Source organism: Hylobates moloch, unplaced genomic scaffold (genome assembly GCF_009828535.3).
Source record: "Hylobates moloch isolate HMO894 unplaced genomic scaffold, HMol_V3 SCAFFOLD_9, whole genome shotgun sequence".
NCBI classification, from domain to species: Eukaryota; Metazoa; Chordata; class Mammalia; order Primates; family Hylobatidae; genus Hylobates; species Hylobates moloch.
Window position 1 is genome coordinate 21,036,310 of NW_026652284.1, and position 18,909 is coordinate 21,055,218.

At 52.8% G+C, this 18,909-nt stretch overlaps 1 protein-coding gene across 2 annotated transcripts in view; it reads left to right on the plus strand.

Annotated features, from left to right (window-relative positions):
* Positions 1 to 373: 373 nt before the first annotated feature.
* Positions 374 to 18,909, plus strand: part of EPHB2 (EPH receptor B2) — a 207,274-nt gene continuing 188,738 nt past the window's right edge. Inside the window, exon 1 of one of the 2 annotated variants that reach the window (XM_032759236.2) lies at positions 374 to 579. In XM_032759236.2, coding sequence (XP_032615127.1) covers positions 519 to 579 — 61 coding nt within the window. In that variant the 5' untranslated portion in view covers positions 374 to 518. The remainder of the gene's footprint in view (positions 580 to 18,909) is intronic. The other variant, XM_032759237.2, reaches the window with a different exon arrangement.

The following is an 18,909-nucleotide window of genomic DNA, read 5'->3' on the forward strand; positions in this document are numbered from 1 at the left end:
TGCCCCTGTCAGCCGCGCCAGACGCTCTCCGGCTTTGCAGCATTCAATAAAAATTGAGAAACATTTGGGCTGAAATCGCTGCTTTATCTGGAGGAGCCACAGCGCCGGGAGAGACCACTGCTGCGCGGGGGGAGCCCGGGGTCTCAGTGGCCCGGCCACGCGGGGTCGCCGCGCTCCAGCACCCGCGCTGGCCCCGGGTGACCCTACGGGCTCAGTGTGGGGACCTGGGCTCGCGGCGGCGCGCGGCCGCCGGGGGCCGGGGCGGGCGCGGGGGGCGGCGGCCCGGCCAGGCTCCCCCCGCGCCCGCGGCTCAGGTGGGCCGTGCCCAGCGCTGGCGGAGCCCGGGTCCCCGTTCTGCCCGGGCTGGATGGCTCATTCTGCTGGCTGCGCGGTGGCGGCGGCTGTGTGTGCGCCGCGCCTTGCCGCCCCCCCTGGCCCCCCGAGCCCGGGGCGCGCGCTCCCGCCCGGGCCGTCCGGGCCCCGCGGCGCCGCGGCCCGAGGCCCCGGGAAGCGCAGCCATGGCTCTGCCGAGGCTAGGGGCCGCGCTGCTGCTGCTGCCGCTGCTCGCCGCCGTGGAAGGTGAGCGGGCGGGCGGGCGGGCGATGGGGGCGGGGAGCGGCCGGGCACGGGCGGCCGCCAGCGCCCACCTCCGCTCCGCGGCCCGCAAAGTTTGCCCGGGGGCCGGCGCCGGGCGCAGGTGGCCGCGGGGAGGTGTGTCCGGCCGCGCCGGGAGGAGCGGGCCCCGCGGGCGCCCGGGGAGCGGCGGGCGCTGATTGACTGTGCCAGGAGGAGGCGAAGGGACCATCTTGCCGAGGCTTTGTAGCCAGCCGGGCGAGCGCCGCCCAGGGCTGGGGGCTGCCCACGCGCGCTCGCCGCCCCCGGCTTGGGCAGCCGCCTCGCGCCGGCCTGGTCTTGCTCGGCACAGGGTGGAGGGGCGCGGGCCCGGCCGTGGCTGGGGGCGGGGGGGGCGGCGCTCGGTCGGGGCTGGAAAGTTTGGCAGGGAGCAGAAGGAGGGAGGCACCGCGGCCGGCCGGGGTGGGGGCTCCCGGCCCGCGCCCCCGAGATGGGGCCCGGCGCCCCGGAGAGCAGGGACTGGCAGAGTGGAAGGGAGCGCGCCAGCCCCCGCGTCGGTGCCTGCCCATCGCCCGCGGCGTACAATGAGGTCCCCTCCCCGAGAGGACTGCGCGGGGGATGGGTCTGTGGGCATCTCTCCGCCGCGCGAGGTCTCCGGGCACCCCCGCCGGCCACCGCCCCGCGGCCGTGGCGCTCAGCGTGGCGGCTGGAGCCCCGGGAACTCTCCAGCTGCCAATGGGGCCGGACCAGATGCTCTTGCCATGTGTTGGCCTTGGCCAGGGTCGCCGGGTCCTCTCCCCGTGGCCTCGTGTATTGGCACCACCCGACCCCCAGGGGGGCAGGGGTAGTTGCTAGTTCTCCCGAGCCAGGTTGCTCTGGAGGGAAAGTTAGTGCGGTCTGGGTGTGTCCACCAGGAATGGCCGAGCTTGCAGGGCAAGAAGCGAACGTGAATAATGGTTCTCACGTGTACTGCACTTTACAGTTTTCAAACCACTTTACAGTTTATGAAGTACTTCGCACTATACGCAGCTCTGTGTGGTTTACAACGTGCTGCACAGTTGACAAGGTACTTTAAGCTTTACAAAGTGCTTTCCCGCCCACAATTGTGTTGGATCCCTCAAAATACACCTTCTGGGGAAGCCAGGTAGGTATGATTCCTACTTCTCTTTAACAGATAGGGAAACTGAGGCTCTGAAAAGTCCGATGTCTCACCCAGGGCCGTTGGGTGACAAAAATAGAACCAAGGTCTGTGGTCTTTCTTTGAAACCAGCGCTCAGCTGGGTTTTGTTGCCCCTAAACTGCGTGAGCCCTTCCAGGGTTCTGCTCCCGTGGGCTGAGGGATGAAGTCTGTGTGCACTTCTCAGGCCACTTTAGGGTTGTGGGGAGCCCCTTCCCTTCTTACAGCCTAAGAAAAACAACATATCAGATCAGGCATGGGGGCTGCAGCCTCTGGGAAAGGCGTCGTGGGGGACCTTGTGCTACAACTTCAGTTTCTCTTTCGGTAATGAGCACTTTAGTGACCGCAGTCAGGGGGTGGGGGGTGTCCCTGGATGGCAGCCACAGTTTCTGGCACTGAGGCAGCTGTCCTCTGGCTCCTGGGGGATTTGGCGGCTGCCTGAGGTTTCCCGGAGTGGGGCCACTGGGGCACTGAGGGTGCCATGGGCCCTGGGTGTGGAGGGCAGCCCTGGGGCCCGTCTGCTGGCGGGAGCTCTGTGGAATATGGCTGAGGTACCACTTATTAACTCTGGCTTTGGGGAAATGACTCATGCGTTGGCCCGCTATACATTGGGATGTTTACAGTATTATGGGGAGCTTGGCATAAATATTGCTATTTAGGTTGCAGTCAGCGGTGCTGGAGGGGAAGAAAATTGGCCCCTCTCTCGTTGGAAGAGGCCTGGGTGTGTTTTTAATTACTCTGGGGTAGATGGAAGGGCCACGTCTGTCCAGCCATCACCCTGGCAGAGGCTGGTTGGAATCTGGTGGGCTGTGGCCAGCCTGGACCCTGGCCCTGGACACAGGGCTGGTGGGCGCTGACGTCACGGGAGGGTATGGCTACTTGGACTGCCACTTGGGGGCAGGGTGGGGAAGGGAAGCCACAGCAGGGTGGGAGGAGGGCTGCAGCAGGCACCCCAATGCTTGCCTCAGGCTCTTCTTCGCTTTGCCCCCTGGACACTAGGAAGTTAGTCCATCAGTGGTTAATAAGGAGCTGGCTGAATGGATGAGGAGATGGTGTGAGGTGGAGGTCAGAGGGCCTGCTTCTCATTTACCATGGGACCCTGGGCCAGGTCCCTTCCCTATGGGGGCCTCAGTTTCTCTGGGTGTAAAATGGCCTGGCTAAATATCTTGTAGAGTCCATCGTCTACACCCTACTTCCCCTCTTTGAGCCTCATTTTCCTCCCCCGTCCAATGAGGGTGATGACAGCGCCTGTCCTGCCTGTCTCCTGGGGTGTTTGTGAGGATCAGACCAGATGACGGGTGGGAGAAGTCCCCCTTCGAAGCCAGGGATGGATGGTGCTGCCTGTGCACATTTGAGAGACACCAGGGTCCTCCTGAGGGTGACAGTCTGTGGAGACAGGACTGGGCCGTGGAGCAGTAGGAGGGTGGCCCCTCTGGCTCCCAGAACCCAGAGCCACATGGCTACCACTTCCTTCCCTTCCTCCTTCCTTGTCTCCTCAGCCCGTAAAGGGCTGTCCTGCTGGTTAAGTCCCCAGGAAATCCCCAGCTCCAGCCTTAGGAATGGGGGAGAGGAGAGTGTGTGTGTATACGGGGGGTTTCTAGGTTAGGACGGTAAGCTTAGCATCTCCCCCAAACTGTGAGACCGCCCCCCACCAAGGGAAAGAAAGCATGGAGCATGTGAAGTGGGGGCTTACAGCAGGATGGAGGAGCACTGGGGAAACGTCCAACAGGACAGGAAGCCGGTGGCAGACCCGCCACTAGATGGAATCCAAAGGTCAAGGTCTCGAGAAAATCAGCCTCCTTACATCTGCTCCTTTGCTCTCCAAATATCGATAGAGTTTCCTCTCTGGCTGGCAGGGTGCTGGACTCCGGGGCAGGCAAGGAGACGGGACAAGCTGACAGGGAAAAGAGTGGGCGAGACAGAGCGTGATACGGGGTCCAACGAGCTTCCCAGAGGAGGCTGTGAACCCCCTGGGGCGGCAGGGGCACTTGAGGACAGAACAGGGTTATTTCATCTTTTATGCTGTTATGCTTTGCCTCATTTTCTCACCACCCATTTTCCCTGCTATGAAACTTTCTTAGCCACCTGTCATGCTAACGAACTGTGTTCTCAAGAGTTAAAGAGGTTGACTTTAGAACTTAGAGGATGTGGAGAATTTTACCTAAAAAAGGAAATAGCATGTCTATATGTCCATAGAAAGACACGGAGGCAGGATGATCAGGTGCTTACTTTGATGTGTCTGAGGAGGGTGGGTGTTGAGGGCAGCAGTGGGGTTGAGACTGAGAATGGGAGTGGGGTGGTCAGGTCCTGAAGGGCTAGAATGGAAGGCTGGGGAGTTGGGATCAGATGCTGAGGGCAGCAGGGAGCCCTTGAAGGTTCTTGAGCTATCAAGGGACCTGGCCAGATTCATGCTTGGAAAGATCACTGACTTGCGATGTGTGGTGACGTTCGGATGAGCCATATCTGGTCCTGGATAGTCACAGTAAAGCCAGCTTGTCGGTTCCCAGCTAGACTGTGAGCTCCCTGAAAGCAGAGACCCATCTGGCTCATTTTTGTGTCCACAGTTCTGGTCTGAAGAGCTCTGTTCAAATTCCTCCTGCCCAGAGGCCTTTCCTGATTCTCTCTTCTAAAACAGACCCAGTTCTGCTCCTTTCCATCCCACCTGCTTTGTTGTGCTTCGTGAAACTCATCGCCACCTGAAGAAGCATCAAAGACTTGTTTGGTGTCTGCCTTGCCCACTAGACTGTAAACTCCAGGACTTCATCTGCTATGTTTACTATGACATCTCCGGTGCCTAGAACTGTGCCCAGCCATGCAGGTTCTCAGTAACGGAATGACACTGTCACCTGAGGAACATGGAATGAATTGAATGTTGAGTGTACGAACAGATGAATATATGATATTGTGTTATGTGATGGGTATTGGGAGAATGATGTGGAGATGGAAGAAAGTCCATCTGGCAGAGGAAATCAAGGAGGTCTTCCTGGAGGGAGATACCAAGGGGATGGCTTGAGTAGAGATGCAAGAAAGTGCTTGGGGATAATGAATAGACCAGTTCAGCTGGAGCAGAGCATTCAGATGGGCCAGCAGCCACTGTGTGCTAGGTTAGACAAGTCCACTTCTGATAGGGGGTGGGGGAAGCCTGCCTCCCTCCCTCCCCCAACTTGACTCTCCCACCCCCACCTCCACCCTACTGGACCCACCTCTGGGGCATTACCTGTCTAAGACCCAGCGACCTTCCATGGAATTAATTTGGAATTGGTTTTCCTTTTATGTCTGTTTCTTTTGCTTCTCATTTTTAAAGGAGGCTGCTTTCACGTATTTGTCTTAGCCAGGAAATCAGGGCTTAGATTGAAAACCTAAATGTTGTAGAATTTGAAAGCCAGTTGACTTACTCACTCATTCATTTCTCCATCCATCCATATATTTTTAAAGAGTCACCAGGCACCTAGTTCATGTCATGGGCTGGTGGGGAGAAGGGATTCTGCCTGTGGTGGGGAACGGGGCCAGCTGACTTCACAGGCAGTGTGTGGTAGAGAAAACGCATAGCCTTCAGGGGCAAACAGATGTGAGTTCAAATCCCAGCTGTGTGCTCTGGGGCGAGGAGCGCAGACTCCCTGCACTTCAGTTTCCCCCTGGGTTCCTGTGTCAGACACCCATTAAATGCTGTGGACATTAAATGCTGGTCTCAACCCCTCTAAGGTCCTTTCCTCAATGATGGCGATGTGGCCCCCATTTTTGGCATTTAATTTGTCCAGGCACCAGATCAGCCTTCAGTGTCTCCCCTAACCCACCTCACAAGCTCCCAAGTTCCCCCAGACTTGGGATGGCAGCCCCCCAAGTGTGGACAGACTCAGACTCCATCCCTGCCTCTTTCTCCAGAGCCCTGTGAGGGGAAAAATACTCAGATTCCTAGTCCAGGGGGACTCTTATCTGGGGTCCCTAAGTCTCTTAAGTCCTGGGGATCTATGATCACCCTGAAATTGTCGTAGAACATTGGATGGGCTCCCTCCCTCCTGTGGGATTGTCCTAGGCACCCTTGGCCCTACTTCCTCAAGGTTCTGCATCAGCGCCAAAGTGGGGACAGGTTCTTTTTTTTTTTTTTTTTTTTTTTGTGATGTAGTCTCACTTTGTCACCCAGGCTGGAGTGCAGTGGTGCCATCTCGGTTCAATGCAACCTCTGCCTCCCGGTTCAAGCCATCTTCCCACCTCAGCCTCCAGAGTAGCTGGGACTACAGGCATGTGCCACTACACCTGGCTAATTTTTTTGCATTTTTAGTAGATACAGGGGTTCACCATGTTGGCCAGGCTGGTCTCGAACTCCTGACCTCAAGTGACCCACCCACCTTGACCTCCCAAAGTGCTGAGATTACAGGCCTGAGCCACTGTGCCCTGCCTGGGACAGATTCTATGGACCAGTTTGCTGGGCATTCAGCCCATGGTAGCCTCTGGTCAACTCTGCCTGCCCAGAGCTCACCTGTGAATTTAGACTGGAGACTGGACCTCTGCACATAGAAAAGCCCCTAATAGGAAGAGGCAGATGGAGCCTGCTGGTGACAGGATGCCTGGGCTGGGCAAGGCAGGGGACCCATGCTCCCACTGAGGGTGGAGGAGATGCAGAGCAGGGTGGGCCTCCTGGCAGAGGAGGATCTGTCACACCTCCGACCAAGGACCTGTCTCCTGACCTGGCACCTGCACGCCTCACTTAGCTGGAGATGTGGGAGATGGGGAACAAGGTTGGGGAGTCTGTATTTTTAACATACTCACCAGATCTTTCCATTAGGCAGGCAAATTTGCCCCCCAGCGGCCTATGATAAAACACAGGACTCCCGGGAAAGAGGAAGAGAAACCTCAGCAGGAAACTGGAAAAGACTGAAATGAAGTGAAATCAATCAGAGTTAGCGCCCACCAGCCCTGGCTGCCGCTGGCTCCTGCATAAAAAGAGGGTTAGCTGGGGGAAGGCAGGGAAGGAAAGAATGTTTGCACAGCTCCCAGAGGTGGGGCAGCAGGCCGGGCAGTTGTTGATTGTGGCAGCACCTGGAGGCTCCCTGATTGGGATCAGCTCAGGCCGTCTGATAAGGCTGCCTTGAAAGCATTTTAGGGGCTTTTAAAGCAGCTGCCTTCTGGAGGGTGCAGGAGGGAGACACCTGTCTCCCCAGTACCCCCGTGTCATCTGGGGGCTTGCCTAGGACACCCTCACTAGGTGAGCTTCCTGGAGCCATCTGTCGCCCTGCTGCAGCCCCCGCGAGGTGGGAGTGTCCTCAGAAGAGGGGACCTCGCCTGCTGTGTGGCCTTGACCAAGTGATCCGCTCTCTGAGCCTCAGCTTCCTCATCTGGAAACTGGAGAATACCGCACATGTGTCAGAGGCTCATGGCGAGGATTCAGTGAGATGCTGTGTACCATGACTGGCAGAACTGCCTGGCACTCAGCTGTGCCCATTCTTTATTAGTTTCCATAACCATTAAATGTCAGCAGCACCCTCGTGCCCCCAGCCAGAATGACTTGCCCCTTTCTCTGAAGTCCCGCAGAGCCTTTGCCTAGCCCTGATCACTTTCTCTCCTGTTCTATAAACAGCAGAGTGGGGGTTACAGGAAATGTGTGTGGAGTCAGACTGCTCCGTACTGTGTGTCCTCTGGCTTGTGTTCTCACCTCTCTGAGCCTTGGTTTCCTCATCTTTAAAATGGGGGTAGTCATTGTTCCTAGCTCTTGAGATGGTTGTGAGCAATGGATGTGTTAATCTGAGGAAGACTAAGCTGAGTGTGTGCCTCAGGTGTGCTAAGCTTGCAATAAATGTTAATGGTTGCCATCCTTGCTTTCTACCAATGGGAAGCTCAATTCACAGTAGGGGAACAGGGGGCCAGTGTACCAGGTTTTCCATCTCCAGCTCTCCCCCACCCCCTCTATTCTGAGCCTTACAGGGCAAGGGTCTGACTGGCTTGCCAGGTGGCTGAGAGGCCCCTCCAGCCTGCCCACGCAGGGTACCATCAGGTTTTCTCAAAGGCCCCCTCCCTACTCCAATTCAGCCTCCCTAATCTGGGAAAGGGGTAGACTCCTTCATGGCCGTGCCCTCCTTCTTGGCCCAGTGCCTGCAAGGCACCACCTTCCCTGCCATGATCATGGGAATGGCTGTCAATTCTTTTTTTTTTTTTTTTTTTTTGAGACAGAGTTTTGCTCTTATTGCCCGGGCTGGACTGCAGTGGTGTGATCTCGGCTCACTGCAACCTCTGCCTCCCGGGTTCAAGAGATTCTCCTGCCTCAGCCTCCCTGAGTAGTTGGAATTACAGATGCCTGCCACCATGCCCGGCTAATTTTTTGTATATTTTAGTAGAGACGGGGTTTCACTATGTTGGCCAGGCTGGTCTCAAACTCTGACCTCAGGCGATCCACCTGCCTCGGCCTCCCAAAGTGCTGGGATTACAGGTGTGAGCCACCAGGCCCAGCAGCTGTCAATTCTTGTGCCAGACATTGTACTAACAGCATTAGGTGTGTTGCCTTGTGCAATTGCCCCAAGAGCCCCACAGGTCGTTGCATTATTATGCCCATTTTACAGATGAGAAAACCAAAGCTCTGAGAGGAGTGACTGGCCCAAGGACACCTAGGGAGTGGTGAGGCAGGGATTCAAACCCAAGTCTGGTGACTCCGGAGCTCATGCTCTTCTCCACTTCTGGAATGTGCCTCCCTGCTCAGAGGAAAGGCTTGGCTCTGATGAGGGTCTGTAAGGCAGCTGTCCAGCCTCCAACTCCATCAACATCCTGAGAAAATGCAAGTGGGAGGGTTCTAGAACTCACAAACCTGCCATAAAAATGCAGTCTCTGTCATAATGGTCAGAATAATGTTGTTCTAACTTAGACAAATCGGGTGTTAACTCATTATGTTGTAAGAGGCGCCTCCACAGAGAACGGAGACTATGAAACAGTCCCAGGGCCATTTGCAGCCTGTACTTCCAAATACAATAGCTCATTGGGCCTTCACAGCCATCCTGAAAGGGGCAGGAGCCATGGGGCCCACTTTAGAGATGAGGAAACTGAGGTCTGGGAGATAATATGACTCGCCCAAAGCCAGCAGCGGGACCAAGCTTGAAACTCAGGGCCAATCTTAATAGCTCATCTATCCAGTTCGAATTCTTAGCCAACATTTGAAAATCAAGAGATTTTACAGAAAAGTCCTGTTTCTGGCGTTTCTGAAAAGTCGGACAATCTGGTTTCGCTGGACCCACGTTCCCACATGGCCACAGTTGGCTGGAGTGACTGCCTCTTAAGATAGAATGTGTGAGCACCAGGGGTACCTCTCTACTGACTTGCAACATACATTTGTCTTGGTGTGTTGCAAGTCGGTGGAGGGGTACCCTTGGTGCTCAACCTCTGTAAGGGCTTGAGTTTGCCTCCTGGATCTGCCTCTGTTGCCCTGTGTGACCTGGAGTCAATTGCGTGGCCTCCCGAGCCTCAGCTGCCTCTTCTATAAAATGACAGGGGTGAGATTCAGTGGTTTTGGAGGCCTCTTCCAGCTCCAGGATTCAGTGCCCAGTGCCAGGGTTCAGGCAAGGGAAGGGAGAGCTACAAACAGTATAGGACTCCAGTCCTGAAAAGCGTATCACTTATCTTTAGCAAGTTACCACAAAACCTACAGGCTTAAAACAATAATGATTTCTTAGTTGTCCTGATTCAGTGGATTGGCTGGGCTCAGCTGGGCACTTATTCTGTTCCTCGGGTTGTCAGCCGGGATCACTCAGGAGGCTGCACTCAGCTAGGTTGGGCTGGAAGTTCCATCATGGCTTCACATACATCTTTGAGGCCCTCATAGAGAAGGCTGGAAAGCTGGTCCCTTTACGCTCCTCGCTATCTCCCATCCTTTGCTAGTCTAGATTGCACCTCTATCCATAGCAAGTAGCTACCAAAATGGTGAAATGGAAACTGCAAGACTTCTTAAGGGCTGGGCTCTAATGTCACAAAGTGTCACCCCTGCAGCCTTCTGTGCTGGTCAAAGCCAGTCACAACGCCAGCTCAGATTCATCCCAGGCTTCCTCATCAGGTTCAAGGAAAAGGAAAATATACTGGGCTTGATTTTTTTGTTTTATCCTTGAAGAGAAGTCCCATTTCTTGCTCAGCTGTTTGGCACAGAAAATTTAATATTGGTTATCCAGCGTCCCACTCAACATGTCCTGACCCACTGAATCAGGTGACACTCAGAGTTCAGTGCCCGCCCCTGCACCCTGTTGTTTTCCATGTTTCTTGGGCCAACCTGTGGTCCAAACTTGAATCTAGACCCCCCTTACTGGGAGGAGTGGCTTCATGTTTAGTAGGGGGAGGAATCATTGGCAGCCGTATTTGTAGACAGCCTCTCACAGGTAGTTTATCGTGCAGTCCAGGGATGGCGGTGGGGAGGCAACAGGAAGCCAGAAATCTCATTCCCTCCCACCCCACCCCCAGCACTTACCCCCAATTGTCTTCAGTGTTATCTGCCTCTTCTGAGAAGGCCGGGACTTTCCACTTCACCATGTACAGCACAAGGCTTGGCTCATGCCAGATATTAGATAGATGTTTGTGCAATAAACGAACCTAAAATTCATGAAAAATGGCAGCCTGGAGTTGTAGATATTCGAGACCTAGTGTGAGGTGTGAGGCCAGAGAAAGGGGCCTTGGGCTGGTGGGATTGAACTGAAAAGATGCGTCCCAGGTGCTCCTGTGGCCTGGGGCAGGTCACTTCACCCCTCTAGGCCTCATTTTCCTCATCAGTGAACTGGGCATCATAATTTCAGGCACTACAGAAGGCTGTGCCGAGGAGTAACTGTGTTCTTCATTCTGCTATGAAAGACCCGGTAAAGGGGTGACTGGTTGTCACTCCCACCATGGTCAGAGGTCATCGCAGGAGTGGGGAAGCATTAGAGGAAAAGAAAAAATTCTAAAGGCATGGGCCAGTTATTGTCAAATTAAGTTTGGACCACAGGTTGGCCCCAGAGCATATGGAAATGTATACAAACAGTGAAGTGAGTGGGTGGGACCACTGAGCTCTGAGTGTCGCTTCCAAAGACAGTTGAGGGGGTCCCAGGCAACACATAGTCAAAGTTGACACATTAAACCATTGAGCAAGAAATTGGGCTTGTCTTTGCTGACTGACCAGGAAATCTGGCCTAACGTAATACAGGGAATAAATCACAAGAGTCTTGATCAGAGACCCCAGACTTGTGAGCTGGCCTGCGTTGTGAATGAGTGAGGTGACTTGACTATTGGAAGTATAATAGTGCCCCCAGGAGGAGCACATGTCCAGTCTAAAAAAGGCAGGTGCTACCCACTCCTGACCATGTTGTCACACAGGAATCTGTGTCCGGTTTTGCCAGATCTTCTGATTTGCAAAGTTCTTTTTTTTCCTGTCTCTTTTTTCTTAGACAAGGTCTCACTCTGTCTCATAGACTGGAGTGCAGTGACGCAATCGCAGCTCACTTGCAGCCTTGACCTCCTGGGCTCAAGCAATTCTCTCACCTCAGCCTTCCAAGTAGCTGGATCCATAGGCACCTGCCACTGCATCCAGCATTTTTTTTTTTTTTTTTTTTTTTTTTGGTAGAGACAGAGTCTTTCACCATGTTGCCCAGGCTGGTGTTGAACTTGTGAACTCAAGCGATCCTCCTTCTTCAGCCTCCCAAAGTGCTGGGATTACAGACATAAGCCATTGCGCCCAGCCTGATTTGCAAAGTTCTGATGCTTCTGGGAAAACTGGTTTTTGTTTTGTTTTGTTTTGAGTCTCGCTCTGTTGCCTAAGCTGGAGTGCAGTGACACTATCTTGGCTCACTGCAACCTCTGCCTCCCAGGTTCAAGCAATTCTTGGGCCTCAGCCTCCTGAATAGCTGGGACTACAGTCATGTGCCACCACACCTGGCTAATTTTTGTATTTTGAGTAAAGACAGGCACCTACCACCATGCCCAGCATTTTTTTTTTTTTTTCTTTTTGGTAGAGACGGAGTCTTGCCATGTTGGCCAGGCTGGTCTCGAACTCCTGGCCTCAAATGATCCACCTGCCTCAGCTTTCCAAATTGTTGGGATTACAGACGTGAGCCACCATGCCTGCTCTGAAAACTGATTTTTGAATGTTTACTCATTTTATTCTAAAATACAGTTCTGGCCAAACCAAACCGTGTTTGCTGGCTGGATTTGGCTCGCTGGCTGGCAGTTTACAACCTGTGGTTTAGGTATTTGGGGTAAAGAAATAGCAAGGGTATTGTTAGCACCATTGTACAAATGGGGAAGTTGAGGTTCAATGACTTACTCAAGGTCACATAGCTGGTAGGCACTGGGAGGTGTTAAAACATGGCTTCTCACCTTGAAATGGGGAATCTCTTTCCCTGTAACTTCCCTGCATGGTCCCTGTTTTCCACCCTCCAGAACAATCCAGGAACATAAGATCCATCTTGCAGGCATCTGCCATGTTCGAAGGCAGAAAGCATGTCTTCCCTAGGTTTCTTCTTGAGGGAGGTAGAGTTGGCAGAATGAATGAAAAGCAGCGTGGTCTTAGACTAGAACCATGCTAGATTGGACCTCTGGCTCTGACACTTAACAGTGTGACCTTCGCCCTCTTAGCTCTTTGAGCCTCAGCTTCTTGAACTATACAATGAGGTTAGACAAGGCGTCCTAGAAGAGGTGACTTCTAAGATGATTCTTAAGGAAGAGCCAGGTGAAGAAGCAGTGAGGCAGCCATTCCAGGCAACAGGAACAGCATCTGCAAAGATCCGGTTAGGAGGCCCGTGAGTGTGTGATGTATTTGGGGAGCTGGAAAGAGTCCTGTGTGACTGAGAATGGGGCATGCCAAGCACTGGGGCGGGGTGCAAGCTGCCTGGCCCCAGCAGGGAGAGAGCGTGGGGTCAACATTCCCATTATGGCGACGACATATGTCCACGGCACCAACTTGTCACTTGGCCTGAGTCCATGGGAAGCCGGAAGGACAAAAAGCATCAGAAACGTGTAAGTGGGGAGAAAGCGGCTTAGCGCACAGTGGGATGCGTCCCGCCTGAATGGGGCTTCTCCGCCTCTCATGGGGAGGCAGGGCCTGGGAACAGCCTCGTCCAGAGCCTGCAGGGCCTTTTTGGAACCCACGAAAGGCCATGGCCCAGGGAGTCTGTTCGAGTCAGGGCTCTGGCCGGTACATCCTCTTGCCTGTCTCCATCAGCGTCAGCTGTCACTCCCCACGGCCTCACATGGCAGCTCCCGCAGCTCTCGGGAGAAGAGTGGAAAAGGGCTCCCGAGCTGCCAAGGAGCCCCTGACACTGGGTGCCCCCGGCTGGCCCGGAAGCACAGCCATGCCAGCAAAGCTCAGGACTCCCTCTGACCGGCCCCTTCTGGAGTTGAAAGGGTGATGAGGCTGGGCCCCTTGGCCTGAGGCCAGGAGAGGGAGGCGATATCGGGGGAAAGACCCTGAACTTTGGAGACTTGCAGAACTGTGTTCAAATCCTAGTCTTTCCACTCACCGGCGGTGTCAGGGGTAAACCACTTCACCCTCTTCAGCTTTAGCTTCTCATCTGTAAAGTGAGGATACTGTCACCTACCCCATGGTGTTGTTTGAGGAATTAAAAGAGCTCATGTATTTTTTTTTTTAAAGCAGTTGTTTTACCAAGCCTCTCTCATCCTCAGTATCTCAGCCACTCAAAGACAATAATAATAGTAGTAATAGTAACAGCAGCAACTAGCATGTATTAAGGACTTGCTAAGGACCAGGCACTGGGCTTAGGTATTATTGTTAGCTGAATCCTACAGATGAAAAAATTAAGGCTTAGAGAAGGCATTCATGTACCCATGGCCATTTGGCCAGTAATGGTGGAGCTAGGATCCAAGCTTAGGCGGTCTGGCTCCAAGATAAATGGAGAAAGAGCTGATTTCTTTTCTTTTTCACATTTCAAACATACAGAGAGGTTGAAAGCAGAGTAAAACACCTGTCTAGACTTCACCTAGATTCAACAATCATCAGCATGTTTACCACATTTGCTCTCCTGTGTGTTCTCACTCCCTCTGCCCCCCTTTCCCCCTTGCACGTGTGTGTGTGTGTGTAATGTAGAGATATATATTTTTTCTGAGCCATTTGTACATAATTTGCATACATGGACAGAGAACTAACATTTACTGATAATTGACTCGTGTTGTCTAAGGCCGGCTCTCTAACCCCTGTTTTAGATCACTTTGCCTGGCACACAGTAGGACTTGAGTATTGGCAGCGACCAGGAAGAGTAACTGGTATTACTCACAGCTTACCAAGTACTCCCCCTATATTAGCTGGTTCCGTCCTCACAATGGCCTGGCATAGAGCTCTTGGTGTTTTCTTCATTTTCAGAAGAGGGAAGAAAGACTCAGAAGTTAAATAACTCGTTGCAAAATAAGAAGTTGGGATTTATACCTGGGTTTGCTTGGCAGCAGAGCCTGTTTCACAAAATCTTAGGGCACCCACTTTTCTCTCCCTCCTGGGTTTAACCCTATTGTAGCCATCAGAGCACAGCCCAGGGAAGCAGATGGCAGCTTCCCACCCAGCTGCCGCAGGACATGGCCCTTTCTCTCTAGGAATCAAGGGGGAATTATAGAGTCCGGTGGACTTGGAAAAACTGGGGACTGGCCCAGGGCTCACAGCTAACCAAGTAGTTTTGAGGACTCAAGGCTTTAGGCTCCTAGAATCCACCATACTGTTTTATGTTGCTCCTCCCTCTCCTCCTCGCCTGGGTACCCTTTTCACCATCTCTCCCTGGTCAATTCTTGCTACGTGTTAAGATGAAGCTTGAGCATCTCTTCCTGTGCAAAGCCTGCTCTGATCTCTCTCACTGGCTCCTCCCCCTTCTGCGCTTGGTGGCCTCTGTGTCCTTGGTGGCACCTTGTATGCACCCCTTTTATATTGCCTAGGTTATGCCATACCATGTATAGGTTTCTCCCCGACCATACTGGGAGATTCTCATCCATGCTGGTTGGGTAGTGTACAGTTAGATGGTTGGATGAGCAGCTCAGCAGTTGGATGAGTGGATGAGTGATTGATGGTTAGATGGATAAGTGGCTGGATAGATAGAGGATAAATGCATGGATTGGATGGTTGAGTGAATGACAGGCAAGTTGATGGTGAGGTAGATTGTTGGGTGGTTGATGGTTGGCTGGCTGGCTGGATAGATGGAGAGGTAGATAGATAGATAACAGGTTGGTTTCATGAGTAGAGGGACAATGGCAGGATGGTTGCCTGTTTTGGATAGCTGGATGGATAAATCAATGAAATCGACAGATAAATAAACAAGCACCAAAAACCAGAGTGCATTTCTCCCCCTGAGACTCCCTTTTGTGTCTGGACTGTGACGTTTCCTCATTTTCCAGTTTCTGGCCCTGGAAAGAGCTAGCAAACAGCACACTCCCCAGGTTTGGAGAAACCTTCTGAGCCATTGACTATGGATTTGCCAAGGTTTTTGCACTGGGGAGTTCTGGAGAAGTTGGCCCCCAAAGTGAATTTCTGTAAAGTAAATCCTATTTTCCCATTGACTTGGCCCACACTTTTGGAGATATGTTCCTGCTGTCAAAGGCTGGTGACAGGTGGGGGAAGAGCTGGAACTCCCCTGGGTGTCAGCTGCCCCGAGCTTCTACTCACTCCACCTTGAGAGCAGACTGATGCTGGCCAGGAGCACAGGAGCTTAGAGCCAGGGGGAGATGCAACAGCAGGGGAAGAGATTTGGCATCTGGTCCCAGAAGCCTCTGCTGCCAGTGGGATGCTCTGCTGCTAGGCTTCTGGGATAGCACACTCCATCTCCTCCAGACTGATCTGTTTCTGTTCATCTGTCCGTACATCCTTCCTTCTCACAATCCCACCCTCCCTCCTTCATCCATCCATCTGTCCATCCATTCAGCAATCATTTTTGAAAGACTAGGATGCTAGGGGACATAGAGGGAAATTAAAGAGAGTCGACGTTCTGATGGCAAAGAATTATATCCCAGTAGAGGTGATAGGCAAGGCCTCCTTCCTCCTCTTTCTCCGTCTCCTACTCCATTGCTTTTTCCTCTTCCTCCTCCTCTACCTCTTCTTTGTTTTCCGCTCTTTCTTCTTCTTTTCGTCTTCCCTTGTCAATGTCATGATCACAGCAGCCTCCACCGTTAAGTCCCCACTAAATGCCAGGCACCATCCTAGGTGAGGTTCTGACATGCTCTAATTTACCTCAGCAACCCTGCATAATAGTTTCTTTTTCTTTTTCTTTTCTTTTTTTTTTTTATGAGATGGAGTCTTGTTCTGTCACCCAGGCTGGAGTGCAGTGGCACGATCTTGGCTCACTGCAACCTCCGCCTCCCAGGTTCAAGCGATTCTCCTGCCTCAGTCTCCCAAGTAGCTGGGATTACAGGTGTGCACCACCACACCTGGCTAATTTTTTATATTTTTAGTAGAGACAGGGTTTCACCATGTTGGCCAGGCTGGTCTTGAACTCCTGACTTCAAGTGATCTGCCCGTCTCAGCCTCCCAAAGTGCTGGGATTATAGGTGTGAGCCACCACGTCCGGCCCATAACAGTTAATAATGCTCATTTTGCAGGTAAAAAAGCAGGCTCTGAGATGTTCAGTGATATACCCAAGGTCACACTTTTTCGTACATACTTGTGTATGAGATGGAATGTGTTGAGTGCGGAGGGGAAAGTCCTCCAGCCTGTGCCCTCCGGATGGCATTATTTAATAGGTAGGATTTTGATACATAGTGGATGGAAAGAAGGGCATTCTTAGCAGGGGGAACAGCCTAGGCAAAGGCCTAGAGGCTGGAAGGGGGCAGGTTTGTACGAGCCGTGGTGAACCAAAGTGTGAGAAAGAAATGGCAGGAGAGGTTTGAGTCCATTAAGAGAAGCCTTGAGTGATGAGCTATGGCTGACGCTGGAAGCAGCAGGAAGCCACTGAAAGAAATCAAAAGGAGGGAAAGGTTCAGGACGATGGCCATGAAGCCTGGCATGGGAGAAGGATCCAGAGCAGGGAGAGGCAAGCTGGAGGCCAGGAGGGGCTATATGGGCCTAGCCTCTATTAAGCCAGACCCTGGGTGTGGCTACTTCTGCCCAGCCAGCTACTCCAGCAGTGGGAGAGGCCAGGATGTAGCCCACATCCTTGGTGGATGGGCCACAATGGCAGGGACAAGGGCAGAGAGAACGAGTTAGGGCAGAGCAGCTGCCTGCCTGCCTTCTCCCCTCATCGAAGCCCCACAGCTCCCAGGGGGCTGTTCCGCATCCTGTCCCACCCTGCCCACTTCACTCCTTGAGCCAGGGAAGGGTTGCCAGTACCTTGCTGGGCCTCAGCTCTTCCATCGAGCCTGGACAACCCAAGCAGCACCCTGAGAACCATCCTAGAATATGCAGAATGTCAGAGCTGGACATATGGGGAAGCTGAGGCCCAGAAAGGGACAGCTGGTTGCCTGAGGACACACAGAGATAGTGGTAGGGCTGGAATGTGGGGCTAGATCTATAGCCTAAAACGCCTTCCAAGGGAGATAAGTTGGCTCCCTTTTCTAGCCGTGGAGGCTGAACATATTTTTCTTTTCTTTTCTTTTTTCCTCTCCTGTCTTTGCGTATGTTTTCTTTTCTTTTTTAAAAAAAAAAAAAAACTTTTTTTTTTTAAATAGAGATGGGGTCTCCTCTGTATTGCCCAGGCTGGTCTCAAACTCCTGGGCTCAAGCAGTCCTCCTGCCCCAGCCTCCCAAAATGCTGGGATTACAGGTGTGAGCCACTGCACCTGGCTGAGACTTGTACATAGTATTTAACATCTGCCTGTAGCCCTCTTGAGAGGAAGGTGGAATAAAAATAAATAGCCTTTAAAAAATGTGTTAACCACTCTGAACCTCAGTTTACCCTGCTGTAAAATGGGGATAATAATAATAAATAAAACATTATTTAGTCATCATTTTTCCTATCACCTCCCTGTAAGAATGTAAACTTCACAAAGGCAGAGATTTTTTTATCTCTTTTGCTTACAAATGCTCAGCATGGCACCTAGGACTTAGCAGGTGCTTAGTAAAAAATTAATGAATGAATGAATGAATGAGGAATACATACGATTTATAGGTTCTTCACAATGTGCCTGGCACTGCAGAAAATGCTTTCCATGCAGAATCCTGTTTAATCCTCAAAACAATCCTGAGGTGTGGATTGGTACGATTATCTCCACTTTGCAGAGGAGGAAACTGAGCCTCACAGAGATTACACATGACTTACTCGTGGTCACACAGTTCCTGGGTGATGGAACTGGGATAGAAGCCCTGTTCTGTGGGGCCCCACAGCCTGCAGGGCTGCACAGCTGCTGCAGAGCCGGGCGAGTGCTCCTGGGAACTATTGTGGGGCCTGGCACGAAGTAGGTGCTGGACAGACCATGGCTCTTACCCTAATTCCCCCATTCCCCTTTTCTGGACTTCAGCTTTCCCACCTGGAAAGCTCCAGGGCTGGACTCTGACCTTTTCACCGTCCTCCCACATGGACTGATCACACTAGGGATGATCTTCTCCTGGCTGATGACTCTGAGGCCTGTTGTCCTGCCTGATCATGACCCCCCAATCCCGAAGGGAAAAGGCCTCTGGAGGTGTCTCAATGCTCACTTCCCCTCCGGGATCTCAGCACCTCTGTGGTCTGTCACTTGCTTCCTTAGGGGCCCTGAATTGGCCTCCATGCAAATCCGCCTGCGTGACAGCTCCCAGCGGCCTGCGGGAGGAGTGTTTTCTCGGCTCCCTGGCGGCATCCGTCCCAAGGTGCGAGGTTCCAGCTGCACGCGGCGGGCCAGGCTGCCGTTCTGTCTGGAGCGCTGCGTGGAGAAACAAACACAGCTGTGTTTATTCCAGAAATTACACATCCTGATAATCTGCTCACTCGGGGTAATGCCTCCCAGTTGGGATCACAGGGGGAGTTGCACCAAGGTTCCTGAACTTCTGGCAGGTTTTAATTCTCTGTGACATCTGTGCTGTTGGGCAGACCTTGGGCAGCAAGTAGACCTCAGCCAGTGGGCACCCAGACAGCTTTGGAATGCCCCGTTCTGAGGGGTGTGGACATTCTCACCTGGACATGAGATGCTGGAAGGAGATGACTTTTTGTCTTGAAATCTCCAAATTAGGATTTCAAGCCTGACACCCTGGCCCACAGCCACACTGGGAGACAGAAACACACAGACCTATATTAGGAGACCATGACCCAGGATTGGATCGTGAATCAA